This window comes from Ovis aries, chromosome 3 (assembly GCF_016772045.2).
Source record: "Ovis aries strain OAR_USU_Benz2616 breed Rambouillet chromosome 3, ARS-UI_Ramb_v3.0, whole genome shotgun sequence".
NCBI lineage: Eukaryota > Metazoa > Chordata > Mammalia > Artiodactyla > Bovidae > Ovis > Ovis aries.
This window is the reverse complement of record NC_056056.1, coordinates 77,386,779-77,399,702: the sequence shown is the minus strand read 5'-3', so window position 1 is coordinate 77,399,702 and position 12,924 is coordinate 77,386,779. Positions and strand designations below refer to the sequence as shown.

General features: G+C 49.4%; 1 protein-coding gene and 1 long non-coding RNA gene across 5 annotated transcripts in view; one reads left to right on the top strand and one right to left on the bottom strand.

The window, feature by feature from the left end:
• LOC132659408 (uncharacterized) overlaps nucleotides 1-5,355 on the bottom strand; it is a 32,592-nt gene extending 27,237 nt beyond the window's left edge. Inside the window, exon 1 of the long non-coding RNA XR_009599838.1 lies at nucleotides 4,929-5,355. This is a non-coding gene — a long non-coding RNA (uncharacterized LOC132659408). The remainder of the gene's footprint in view (nucleotides 1-4,928) is intronic.
• Nucleotides 5,356-5,418: 63 nt separating this feature from the next.
• Nucleotides 5,419-12,924, top strand: part of TTC7A (tetratricopeptide repeat domain 7A) — a 115,301-nt gene continuing 107,795 nt past the window's right edge. For all 4 annotated transcript variants that reach the window (XM_042246211.2, XM_027966870.3, XM_042246212.2 and 1 more), the window contains exon 1: nucleotides 5,419-5,960. In XM_042246211.2, coding sequence (XP_042102145.1) covers nucleotides 5,777-5,960 — 184 coding nt within the window. In that variant the 5' untranslated portion in view covers nucleotides 5,419-5,776. The remainder of the gene's footprint in view (nucleotides 5,961-12,924) is intronic.

The window sequence follows — 12,924 nt, the reverse complement described above, 5'->3', positions numbered from 1 at the left end:
ATATACCAATTAGTTCATATGTTGCAAAAAGTTCAGTGAAAAGGTCAGAACTTCCAATGATGACTTAAAAGACCTTGACTTGAACAGGAAAAGGAAGTGACTTAGAAACACTGCAGATGTGAGTCAAGGTCTTTTGGAAGCTATTCTCTGTCTTTTCTGTGAAAATAGTGTGTGCTCTGATTCAGTTCTTCAAGCCGAAAAAAGAGAAGTCTGATGGAGACTTTAGGGATAGGTTCTTTAAAATGTAGTGGTAGGGTTCACTAGTAAATCTTGAAGCAGCTGGGACCCTGGCTCTCCCTCTCATCTTTTTTATAAATTGCCTCAAAGCAGAAATAGGGGATTTAATATGCAAGCAACAAGTAGGGTGGGAAATCGGCCCATGGCCAGATCTCCAAAACCTTGGAAGAGCTCTATTTAAAAGAGCCCTAGAACTAACAGACTAAAGGGAAAAGAAATTAAAAAAAATCATCAGTGAAGGTGTTCAGTTTCCCATTCTACCTGCAAACCCACAAGGAAACACTTGTCTAAAAATTACAAGGCAATCTTACAATTTTGACTGATTTCATCACAATAACAACAATCTTGAATCTGAGCACTATTATATAGATTTTCCTCAACTTATAAAGAGGTTATATTCCAATAAACCCATCGTAAGTTGAATATATTAAGTCAAAAATCCATTCTGTAAACCTACCATCATAGCTTAGCCTTGGTGCCCTTAAACATGCTCAGAATTTACATTAGACTATGGTTTGGCGAAATTATCTAACACAAAGGATCTAGTGAGGATCTTACTGCATTTTGCTAGCCTGGTAAAAAGATCAAAATTCAAAATTTGAAGTGTAGATTCCACCAAATAGGTATCACTTTTCTACCGTCTTAAAGGTGGAAGAAGTTGTATCATCATAAGCCGGGGACCTGCTGAAACAACCCTCTCCTTGGATTCAACAAACTATGTGGTCAGGAATCTATCTGATAATTCTCACCACACCTTCCCTAGGCCCCAGCACTTAACCATCACCCTGTACTTTTCACCAAGGATTGTTCTTTTCTCCTTTGTGACATTATACTCATTAACTTAATAGCAAGGGATTTACTGTGTGAATGGAATTGCCACATTAAATGCTCTCCTGATGGCCTCTTCCTTTCAGTCCCCAAGGACCTCCCTGTTCATAATGAGGTCCTAGCCAATGTGAATATTGATTTACCAGTACTTTTGGTGGTAAATCAAGCATAGACTGCAGTTCTCTTGTGGGCAAACAATTCCACTTACATTCTACTGGAACTAAATGCATGGTGTTCAGTTCAGACTGACCCCACAAATTTGCCCAACAGCCTTTAAAACAAGGCACTAAGGAAGGAATAAAACTAATAATCAAAGGCCACAAAGAGAAAGGAGTCTTCATACTTCACTCTCCATTTCCCTTTAGAACCAAACTCAAATCCTGTTTCATCCTCAAGGTCTAAGTGAACTGGGCATGTGTTGGACAACTGTGGAACACTGTTGTGCTTTCCTTGGTGTGCCTTTAAGTTAAAAGTGAATGCCTGTCTTCTCCAAGAAAAATCAACATACCTGGACTGGTATGCCTCAGCCTCTGACGCGCCCTCCTACTTTTCACAAATCCTCAACCAGGGCTTCTGGAGCTTTTAACTTGCCCTGTGATCCTATTCTTAGCCAATATGTAGATAATCTTTCTTGTTCCAAAGATAAGGCTGGCTCTGAGGCTGATGCATCTGTTTACTTTTAGCTCAGAGAGGGCATATGGGTTCCAGAGAGACGTGAACAATTTGTTAGAGGACAGTGCACGACCTAAGATAGGATTTATCCCATGAGGTAAATCTCTTACTCCAGACAACCAGCTGTGCAAAAGCTTCCCAGCCAACTAAGAGATAATTATGAGGATTCTTGAGATGAATCCTCATAATGGCATCACTGACTCGATGGACCTGAGTTTCAGTGAGCTCTGGAAGTTGGTGATAGACAAGGAAGTCTGGCATGCTGCAGTCCATGGGGTTGCAGAGTTGGACACAACTGAGTGATTGAATTGAACTGAGTCTCACTGGCCACTGTGGGCTGTGTTTCCAAGTTTTCTTATGCTCCCACACTGTTATTTGACTTACCCAAGTTCCTGGTAACCAAGTCTTTTCTCTGAGAACAAACATAACCTTATTTTTTTAGTTCAAATGAACTGTTCAAAACCCTCTTACTTTGGGCCTAGTGTTATGTTAGTCTCTCAGTTGTGTCCAACTCTTTGTGGGTAGCCATTCACTTCTCTAGGTGAATCTTCCCAACCCAGGGATCAAACCCAGTCTCTGGCACTGCAGGCAGAATCTTGACCGTCTGTGCTATCAGGGAAGCCCAACTACAAGTCAATAAGAGATCTCACCGAGACCTTAACTTCATGAGAATAAACACCAGTAGCTTAGCTTCTCTGATGATCCAGTGGCAAGAACTTCCCACTCCGCTCAGGGGCAGCAGCTAAAGGAACAGTCTCCTACTGGCTTGGCTGTAAGAGTCTCTAAACCAGACGGTCCCTTGTGCTGTACCATCTTTGTTGCTCCCTGAAAACACACATTTCTCATTAAGTCGATTTACCTCCTGCTAACTTCCTTCCCTTCTCTGAGATGCTGCAAAGATTGTCTAGGCAGTACTCTCCCTCTCTGGTAAGCAATGAACTCAGCTTCCTTCACCTGATCAGCAAGTTATTTTGGCAGCATTTCTGAGCTGGCAATGACAGCATTCTTTAGCAGGATGTGTCTTAAACTCTCATTTGGGAGATTCCAGATTATTAAAAATTAATTAAAAACAACATCTACACTTATATTTGCCACTGATTTTGTACAATATTACTGATTGGATCATGGTTGTTCTTTGTTCTTGTTTCTGCAGCCTCTTACTCCCATGAAAGACAGTGGTGACTAGTGGGCTGGGGTCTTGACCCTTCTGGAAAACAGCTCTAACGGGGTCCAGCACGTGTTTGTGTTTGTTAAGTTTTCAACATCCTGCTATGTTCCTCCTGCCAGTGCCCCAGGCCCACACAAATATCGGTGCTCCCGTCAAAGAACATGTTAGTTGCTTAGTTGTATCTGACTCTTTGTGACCCCATGGACTGCAGCCTGCCAGACGCCTCTGTCCATGGGATTCTACAGGCAAGAATATTGGAGTGGGTTTCCATGCCCTCCTCCAGGGGAATCTTCCCGACCTAGGGACCGAACCCAGGTCTCCTGCATCAAAGACGGATTCTTTACCATCTGAGCCACCAAGAAAGCCCAAATAACAGTTTGACCCCAACATGATCTGAACACACCTGCCTCAGATAGTTCCCTGGAGTCCAGCAACCTGGGGGCAGGCTTAGCAAAGGATTGGAGAGAAAAGAGGGAGAAGAGGTTTTCCTTATTTTGTTAGGATTCCTCTTATCAGCTCTGCTTTTCTTTGGCTGCCCTAGGGCTGACTCGGGAATGCCAGACGGGCAAATCACAGGGTGTCCTCAGGCCGCCTCCATCCAAAGGACACACACAGCTCTCTCCAAGTGACATCTGGTTCTGGTGATGAGCAAGGGCAGCCAAAGAGTAACCAAAAGGAGTCTGCATAAATTGAGTAAATGCCAAAGCCACCCCCTTTTCCTCCATCTATCTCCTCATCTCTAGAAGCTCAGGTCAGACCCTAGAGCAGCAGTCAAGGTGAGGAATTCTGCCTCCCAAGCAAGGAATGGAGCTGCATTTGGAACCTGGAGAAGAGGACATCTAGGGCTTCCCTGGAAAAGTCAATGGCACCTCACTCCGGTACTCTTGCCTGGAAAATCCCATGGACGGATGAGCCTGGTGGGCTGCAGTCCATGGGGTCGCTAAGAGTCCGACACGACTGAGCGACTTCACTTTCACTTTTCACTTTCATGCATTGGAGAAGGAAATGGCAACCCACTCCAGTGTTCTCGCCTGGAGAATCCCAGGGACGGGGGAGCCTGGTGGGCTGCCGTCTCTGGGGTCGCACAGAGTCGGACACGACTGAAGCAACTTAGCAGCAGCAGCAGCAGCAGCAGCCGCAGACTTCCCTGGTGGCTCAGATGGTGAGGAAACCGCCTGCAGTACAGGAGACCTGGGCTCAGTCCCTGGGTCGGGAAGATCCCCTGGAGAAGGGAATGGCTACCTACCCCAGTATTCTTGCCTGGAGAATTCTATGGACAGAAGAGTCTGGTGGGCTGCAGACCACACGACGGACCCACTAACTAACACTGAAGTAGTAGGATATCGGCGGGGGCGGGGGCGCAGGGAGGCTGCCTTCAACAGACGCCCCCTTGTGGCTGCAGAGACAAAGGGCCCAGAAGCCTGAGCTCCACTTCACAAAAATTTCCCACGGGTTACAGTTGTCCAGAAGCACGAAGTAGCGAGTCTCCTGACACTGAAAGTGGTCAAGCTCACTCCCAGGGTTACGTATCAGGCAGGGGCTGGGGAAGGTGTGTGCATCTTCTAGCTCTTAGGGGTCTATACTCAAAAGCTTGCTCTGACTCTCCGGTCTTCTGGAATCTTCGGTCTGTGCCATGCACTGTCACTTAAATAATCCTGTTTTGTCGCTTTGGTCTTGCGTGATGGCCTCCATCCCCACCCTGGGCTGTACCCGGAAGCGGGGCCACCATAAACGGGTCTCAAAGGGTTGTAGGTCTGCCTCCCCCGTCTACCCCGCCTGCCTTGTAATCCTTTGAACTTAGTACCCACAGCACAGGGCTAAGTCCTGCTAAGAGCTCGGTACAGCTTTGATCAAAGTAGTCTTTATACACTAGAATTAAGAAATAAGTAAATACCAAGTTGGAGAAACGGCTTAAAACGTCTAAGAAATCCAGGGCAACAGGATTCTGCAGAGGAAAAGGCCTGCCAGCTGGGGTGGAGAGACAGGTTGAAAAGAGGAACTCCACTGTGAAGAAAGAACGTACAAATCGTTCGCAGGGGAGGCATCCCGAGAGTCGCGGGCCTCGCAACGAGCGGGTTCTCCAGAGCGTCCCGGGGTTGGCGCGCAAGACTCGCGCGGCCCAGTAGGGCGGGAACCGGGCGGCTGCCGGTGGCTTCCCGGGGAGGCTCCTTCTCCGAGTTGGGAGCTACCGGTCGGCGGGCCTCTCCCCGGGATTTGTGACGTGCCGGGGCAGCGGTGGTGACGGGGCCACCACACAAAGCAGGGTCGTCGGGGCGGGGGTCTCCCAGGCCAAGAGCCCCAATGGGATGGGGAGGGGGTGGGGAGCGAGGCGCCCCCGGGCGCCGGGGCTCCGCGCGGTATTAGAGTGAGCGCCGAGTCTGCAGTGGCGGCGGCGGCGCGGGGGTGGCGCCGGTGCGGCCGCGAGCGCCTAGCGCGCGCCTGGCTGCTCTGGCCGCGTTGGCGGCCCGCGCGCCTGGCTCGCCGGGGCCGCGCCACGCCCCCGCGGGGGTGGAGCTGCGGCCGGGGGCGGGCCCGCTGCTGGCGGCGCCCGGGCCCAGGGCGGGGGTTGTGGCAGCAGCTGCAGCAGCGGCGGCGGCAACGGCGCCAGGAGCTGCTGCTGCAGAGGCGGAGGCTGCTCCTGGACGCGTCCGGGTCGCGCAGCCGGAGTCCCAGCCCGGAGGTGCCGGGCGGTGCGCTGGGTGCTGCGGCTGCTGCCCGCCTGCTGCTGCCCGGGCCCCCGCTGCCACCCGGGCCCCGGCCGCAGCTCGCGCCCCCGTCGACCCCGCCCGCGTGTGTGCCCCAGCCGGGACGCCGCCCCCGGCCCGGTCTCCACTTCTCGGCCGCACCTCCCATGACTGCGCCCGCTCGAAGATGGCTGCGAAGGGCGCGTACGGCTCCCACCTGAAGATGGAGAGCGAGCTGGAGCGCTGCCGCGCCGAGGGCCACTGGGACCGCATGCCCGAGCTGGTTCGGCAGATGCAGGCGCTAGTCATGCTGGGCGGCGGAGGCGGCCGGCGAGGCAGCCCGAGCGCCGGGTTCACCTCTCTGGACACCGGTGAGTAAGGGAAGGGGCCGGTTCACAAGCGCGGAGCGCGCGAAAGGCGCCGCCTCCTCCAGGAAGCGGGCCCCGACTGCCTGGGGCGGGAGGTGGCTGCTTTCGATATTACTCGTCCTGCTTTGCTGATGTTAGGAACAGCCAGGGTACTTAGGAAGGTTCTTCTGCCCCAGGAGAAAACTCACGTGCAGGGTGTTGTGGGGAAGAGAAATAAACGGGTTTTGCTGTCTGCCGTTTCCGATTTTGTGGGCTACTCCGACTACTGTGAAATGGTGGTACCAACACATATCAGCTCAGGGCGTGGGCTGGACCCCTGCGCTACCCCTTCAACCCCCATTCCGGTTCCTAAACTCTGTTAGGTGAAGACTGTCTCTCTTTGCCCTCCCCTTCTTCCCCTGTCAAATTGACAGTGAAGCTCTGCACAGCCAGTACGGTTGGGGGCTTCACGAGCGCCAAGGTGGAGTGGTGAAGTGGGAAAGAGGGCTGGTTAAGCCTTAGTTTCCTCTTCCATGTTCTGGTTCAGGACGCCTCTAGCCCTGCAGTCGGTGACTTTAGCAGTAGGGCTGGTTTGGCTGGGCTGGGCTCTTGTGCCGGGGCGGGAAAGAAGCCTGATGTGTCGGTGGGGAGCACCCCGCCCCAGTCTCCAACCTCGAATCCTGTTCCTCGTACCTTCAGCTCAGCCCAGCGAGCCCTGCCTGAGCCCTCTCTGTGCTCAGCCAACTTCAGAGCTTTTGTGGAAGGAGGCAGGAAGTAAATCAATACAGATATAAAGTTTTAAGGACTTCCCAGCCCGTGGAAGGCTCTGTAAGGAGACAGAATGATAATAATAATATCAGTAAATAAGTAACTTGCTCACTTACTGTGTGCCAGTGTCTAAGCCCTGTAATCAACTCGTTAATTTCTCCAACAACCCCATGAAGCAGGTACTCTTGTTTGCCTTTTTCAGACAAAGAAACTGAGGCACAGATTACTTAAGCAACTTATCATCCAGCCAGTAAGTGGTGGAACCAGGTTTTGAACCCAGGTTTCTTTTTTTTAATATAACTTATTTATCGGCTGGTCAGGGCTTTCGCTGCTGCCTGTGGGTTTTCTCTCGTGGAGAGCTGGGGCTGCTCTCTAGTTGCGATGCACCGGCTCATTGCAGTGGCTTCTCTGGTTGTGGAGGAGGCTCTGGGCACAAGAGCTTCAGTAGTTGCAGCTCCTGGACTCTAGACCACTGGCTCAGTAGCTGTGGTGCATCGGTTTTGTTGCTCCACGGCATGTGGAATCTTCCCGGATCGGGCATGGAACCCGTGTCCCCTGCATTGGCAGACGGATTCTTATCCACTGTGCTGCCAGGGAAGTTCCTGAACCCAGATTTCTGAGTACTCCTTTTAACTACTTGCACCATTACCTCTCAAGGATGTATTATACAAAAACCGAGCTTGAAGACCTGACAAAAATGGATGGGACGCAGAGGGGTGATCAGAGGGCAGTTGTGTGTTAGACTATGGAGCTCAGAGAAAGGGGAGGTTTCAGGAAAGAGCAGAACTGGTGCTGGCCTCTAACTGGTGTTGGGAAAGGCAGAGTATTGTTTCCTGGTGAGGAGGAAGGATAGATGGACACCGAGGGAGCTAGATGGCAGGGATGGACAGTTGGTCTGAGACTCTCAAGTAGGTCTGAATGTGGCAGTGAGTTGCATTGGCCAGACCTAAAGATGCATGTGGAAGAAACTGATGGGCATCTGTCTTCCAGGTAAGGATTGATAAATTTCAGGTTCCCTCTGTCCCCTGTGTAGGGTGATGTGGTAGGGTGGGGCTGGTGAGGGTGGAAGGGAAACTGAGCCATGCCAGGGCACTGGGGCCTGGACAGTACATGGGAATCTGAATGTGGTTGACAGCATCACAGAGAAACATGCTGGGCCCACGAAACGAACCGGGGCCTCCTGGAGGCTCCACAGGGCTGTGCTTCCTAAGCCGTTCTTCAGACATCTCAAGGAGGTTGATTAATTAAGTCACTGGTATTGCAGGACAAAAGAGTTTGGGGAATCCCAAAAGCTAAGACATTAGGCTTAATAGATTCAATATGGTTAAACTGATGTTTTAAAACTGTAGGACTTCTCAGAGCCTTTCATGTGCTCACCTGCCAGTGATATTCAAGCCCAGATTAGAGTATAAACACATTTCTCAAACTTACTTTGACCATATGCTATGAAGCTCTATTGGGAAGCACTGGCATGGCATAGTTATAAATGGTATGTGTAGTTATAAAGTGCTTCTATTTGAACAAACTTTTTTTGGTAAACAGCCCAGTGGGAAGGCAGGAATGATTGTCCCCACTTTAGACACCAAGGCCCAGAAAGGTCACATAATGAGTAGTATGTGGCAGAGAATGTGTACCCAAACATGAGTCTCACCACCAAGTCTACTAGGGACAGTGTGAAGCCTGGCCAGCCCAAAGAGGGAGGCTGGGGGCAGTGGGGTCTTTACTGCCAATTTTGAGGTTTGGTTCTATGAGTGATCTTCTCCCACTGTTAAATCTAGATACACTTATTCCAGAATGCACATACACAGACACACACAAGGAAGGAAAACAAGTGACTTCCAAAGCCCATGTGTAGGGCATTTTTGGATTGTCTGCTGTTTTGGTTGTTTCTCCACTGAGTTCCTTGATCACTGGAAGGACTAGCAGCCTGTTTTTTTGAGGAGGTGTTGGGACTGAGCCCGCCCCCATGCAACCCAAAAGGGAGATTCTTAAAAGTCCCACCTGGTCGATTAGATTGTTACAGACAAGGACCAGAAGCATCAACATAATGACATAATTTGGGAGACGGGAGGAAGCTGAACCCCGGCTGAACCCTGCTTTACAGACTGAGGCCCCACTGTATCTGTGGGGTTTCCTCCAGAACCAAAGAATAGCTCCCAGAGCCTGGGTTTCACTCCAGGCAGCAGGAAGGGAAGACCCAGCTGGAAGGGGGCCCTCTTTCTGGTCAGAGATGAAGGAGTGAAGGATCAGGAGATGCTCCCCCAAAAGGGGCCCTTATACCCCCCTTTCCTGTCCAGGGAGATTGCTCCCCACCACCTGCCCAGGGGGAAACGTGTTGTTACTGTTTGTACATTTTCTTTCAAACATATCCGGTTTAGATTTGGTCAGGATGCAGCAGGGGAACCCCAGAGTGTGGCTAACTATAATGGGGTTTGTTCATATAGAAACAAAGGACCCATCCAAGTGGTTAAAAAAAAGAAAAAAAAAAACACCTTTATTATGAAAAATTTTTTAAACACCAAAAAAGTAGAAAAATGAATTTCATGTCTCCATCAACCAGTGTCAGTAATCACAAACTCATGAATAGTCTTGTTTGAGCGATACCCTGGCCCATTTATCTCCCACATTGCTATTTCAGTATTTATTTACTAAATAATAACTCTTTTGAAAAATAAAACTACCATATTATTGTTGCAGCCACCTAAATTCTGATATTCTCTTACTGTACTGTCTTTAATCACTTCTGCCACACTCTCCATTCAGTTTGAGTCTCTTAATCTGTAGTTATCCCGCTTTTAAATTAGTGATTAAAAAAACCTGGCGATTGTTCTGAGCTTTTTTTTTCCAGCTGAAGCTAGAGGGAGTGTGTTTGAGGCAGGTGGCCTGTCATGAGTTGTGCCCTCTTCCTCTTCTTGCTGTGGTTGGAAGGTCCCACCCTTTGCAGTTCTGTGAAGTGAGCAGTTGCAGAGACCACTGTGTCCCCTTTTGACCAGGAGGGAAGGGGCTGATCTGAGCACCTGGCCTGCTGGCTGGACCCAGCTTTCCTGACTGAACTGAAAAGTGGAAGAGAACGGAGCTCTGCCCTGAAAGTATGGGTTCTGGGGAGGAGGCTGGTATCCTTAAAGTGGGTCCCTATGATCTGTCACCCATTGAGAGGCCTGGAGAGGGGCAAGAATGGAAAGGAAGTTGGCCCCAGAGGCCTCCAAAACAATGTGGGAAGACTGGGGGGCCACTAAGTAGGGGCTTCCTTTGTGCCTCTGCTAAGGCAGAGGGCTGCGCTGGGCTGGGCTGCCAGAATCAAGAGCCAGGCTGTCAGAGTCTGTGGCACTGTCTGTGAGAAAGGCCTTTCTCATGCCCTGGGAAGGGAGAAGCTGGAACACTTAACCCGACCTGGGATAGGGAGTAGATGTGAGACACTAAAGTGATAAAGAGCAATTTGTTTTACCTTTGGAGAAGGATAGGAAAGCCTCCATCTACCTCTATCCTTTTTTTTTTTTTAACCTCTATCTTTATTTAACAACTGAAAACCTAGAATAGCCTTCAGCTCCATAGACTGACCACTTGAGGACAGTGGGATGGAAAGTGTGGAGCAGGGAGGAGAGTCGGACAAGGAAGAAAAGAAAGTAAATCCCAGCATCCACTGTGAGTGTCTGCTAAGTGGAAAACAGAGACTGAGTGGGGAGTGAAGAGGGAGGGCAAAGGTTCTGGAGAAGGACCCGGAGTGTTAATTTACAAAATAGTCTATAACTCACAAGTGCGTAACGATAAGAACTTACTCCTGACCTTGGAATTAGCTTTTAACCTACTGTTTACAGCTCCTTAGACTGTTCTTCATTTCCAGACTATCAGAGGCTCTGCTCTGCATGGGATGTGGGGAAGACAGACTGTTCTTTGGCTGCGTTATGTTATGGTGGGTTGTGACCATAACAGTATTGCATCTCTGTTGTCACCTATAAAATGAGTATACTTTCTACCTTTCAGAGCTGTGCAGATTAAATGATACTAAATGATAAAGTACCTGATACTCAGTACATGCGTGCGTCCTTAGTTGTGTCGGACTCTGCAACCCCATGGACTGTAACCCATCAGGCTCCTCTGTCCATGGGATTTTCCAGGCAAGAATACTGGAGTGGGTTGCCATGCCCTCCTCCAGGGGATCTTCCTGACTAGGGATCGAACCCGCATCTCCTGTGTCTCCTTCACTGGCATTCTTTACCGCTGAGCCGCCAGGTATTCAATGAGCCCTCAGCAAACGTCAGCCTCCTTTGGCAGTAAAAGGCACTCTTGTGTTTTAGAGTAGTGCTTCTCAAGCTATCTGTGCTGAAGGCTCAGTTTTATGTTCTGGATTTGGGGTTTTGTGTGTTTTTTTTAGATTCTCAATCTGTTGTGCTCTGATACTTTCTTAAAATACATAAACTGATACCCACTCACCCCCAGTTTTTTAGTATTTGATTCAGCAATTATTCTGTTCATGATTATCGGTGTTTCTAAACATATTTTATAAACTTCTGCACTCACCTGCAGGGCTGGGTCACAAACATGAACAGACCTGCCCCAGCCCATGGGCCACACTTTGAGCAGGATGTGTTTCGAGGACAGTTCCATTATTTTGAGGAGAGGTAATCACTGCAGATGGTGATTGCAGCCATGAAATTAAAAGACGCTTACTCTTGGAAGGAAAGTTATGACCAACCTAGATTAGCATATTCAAAAGCAGAGACATTACTTTGACAACAAAGGCTATGGTTTTTCCAGTAGTCATGTATGCATGTGAGAGTTGGACTGTGAAGAAAGCTGAGCGCTGAAGAATTGATGCTTTTGAACTGTGGTGTTGGAGAAGACTCTTGAGAATCCCCTGGACTGCAAGGAGATCCAACCAGTCCATTCTAAAGGAGATCAGTCCTGGGTGTTCTTTGGAAGGAATGATGCTAAAGCTGAAATTCCAGTACTTTGGCCACCTCCTGCGAAGAGTTGACTCATTGGAAAAGACTCTGATGCTGGGAGGGATTGGGGGCAGGAGGAGAAGGGGACAACAGAGGATGAGATGGCTGGATGGCATCACCGACTCGATGTACAGAGTTTGAGTAAACTCTGGGAGTTGGTGATGGACAGGGAGGCCTGGCGTGCTAAAATTCATGGGGTCTCAAAGAGTCAGACCCGACTAAGCGACTGAACTGAACTGATGGGCCCTGGAGAGTATTTCAAGATTGAGGTTTGCCTGGAAGGACTTGGTTTCTTGTGGCATGAAAAGAAAGGAGCCAGGGAGCCCTAGGGAGCTCTGGGCTGGGCAGTTGAGTGGCTGAGGCAGGACCTGGTGGTCCAGCGGCTGGGCTGCAGACCTGGGGCTGGAGCTGTGTGCGCAGGTGCTCCTGGCAGCAGAGGGGCGGGACCAGCACAGGAGGCGGAGCCTGGGAAGGGTTTCCATTCTCAGGAAAATTGCGTGTGCACTCAGTCCCTCCATCTTCTCCAGGTCTTTGTGACCCCATGGACTGTAGCCCTCCAGGCTCCTCTGTCCATGGAATTCTCCAGGCAAGAACGCTGGGGTGGGTTGCTGTTTCCTCCCTGGGAAGTAGCAGGTTCCTAACTCTGCCTCAAGTTTTACACATTAGAAGGGGACAGCAACTTGCCTGGTGGCCCACAGCTCAGAAATGCTGCTCAGGCACCCAGTTCTAAGCAGCTCACTTCCCTTCCTGCCTGAAGATTTTGGAAACGTAGGATATTTCCCTTTATTCTTGGGTTGGTTTAAATTTTATTTTTGATTGGACAATATATTCACATGGGTCAATCTTCCAGAGGTAACCAAAAGAGTGAAAAGCCTCCCTGCATTTCTGCCTCTTCCCCATAAAGCAGCAGAGTTAGCAGATGTTTATGTTATTCTTTTGTGTATTTTTATGCATAAGTGCACAGTGGCCCACTGTGTGTGCTCCACTTTCTGATCAGTGTATCTTGAAGTTCATTTCATAACGACCCATACAGAACTTCCTAATTTCTTTATATGGTAGTACAGTGTCCCTTTGAATGAATGTATCATGCTTTATTTAATCAGACTCCTCTTTATGGACATAAAAGTTGTCTCTAGTTTTCTGCTATTATAAACAACATTGCAGGAATGGCCTTATATGTCAGTGGTTTTACACGTGTTTGAGGATGTCTGTAGCCATGGGATTGCTGAGTCAATGGAATGTGCAAGGAATAATTTTAACATATGTCACCAAATTGC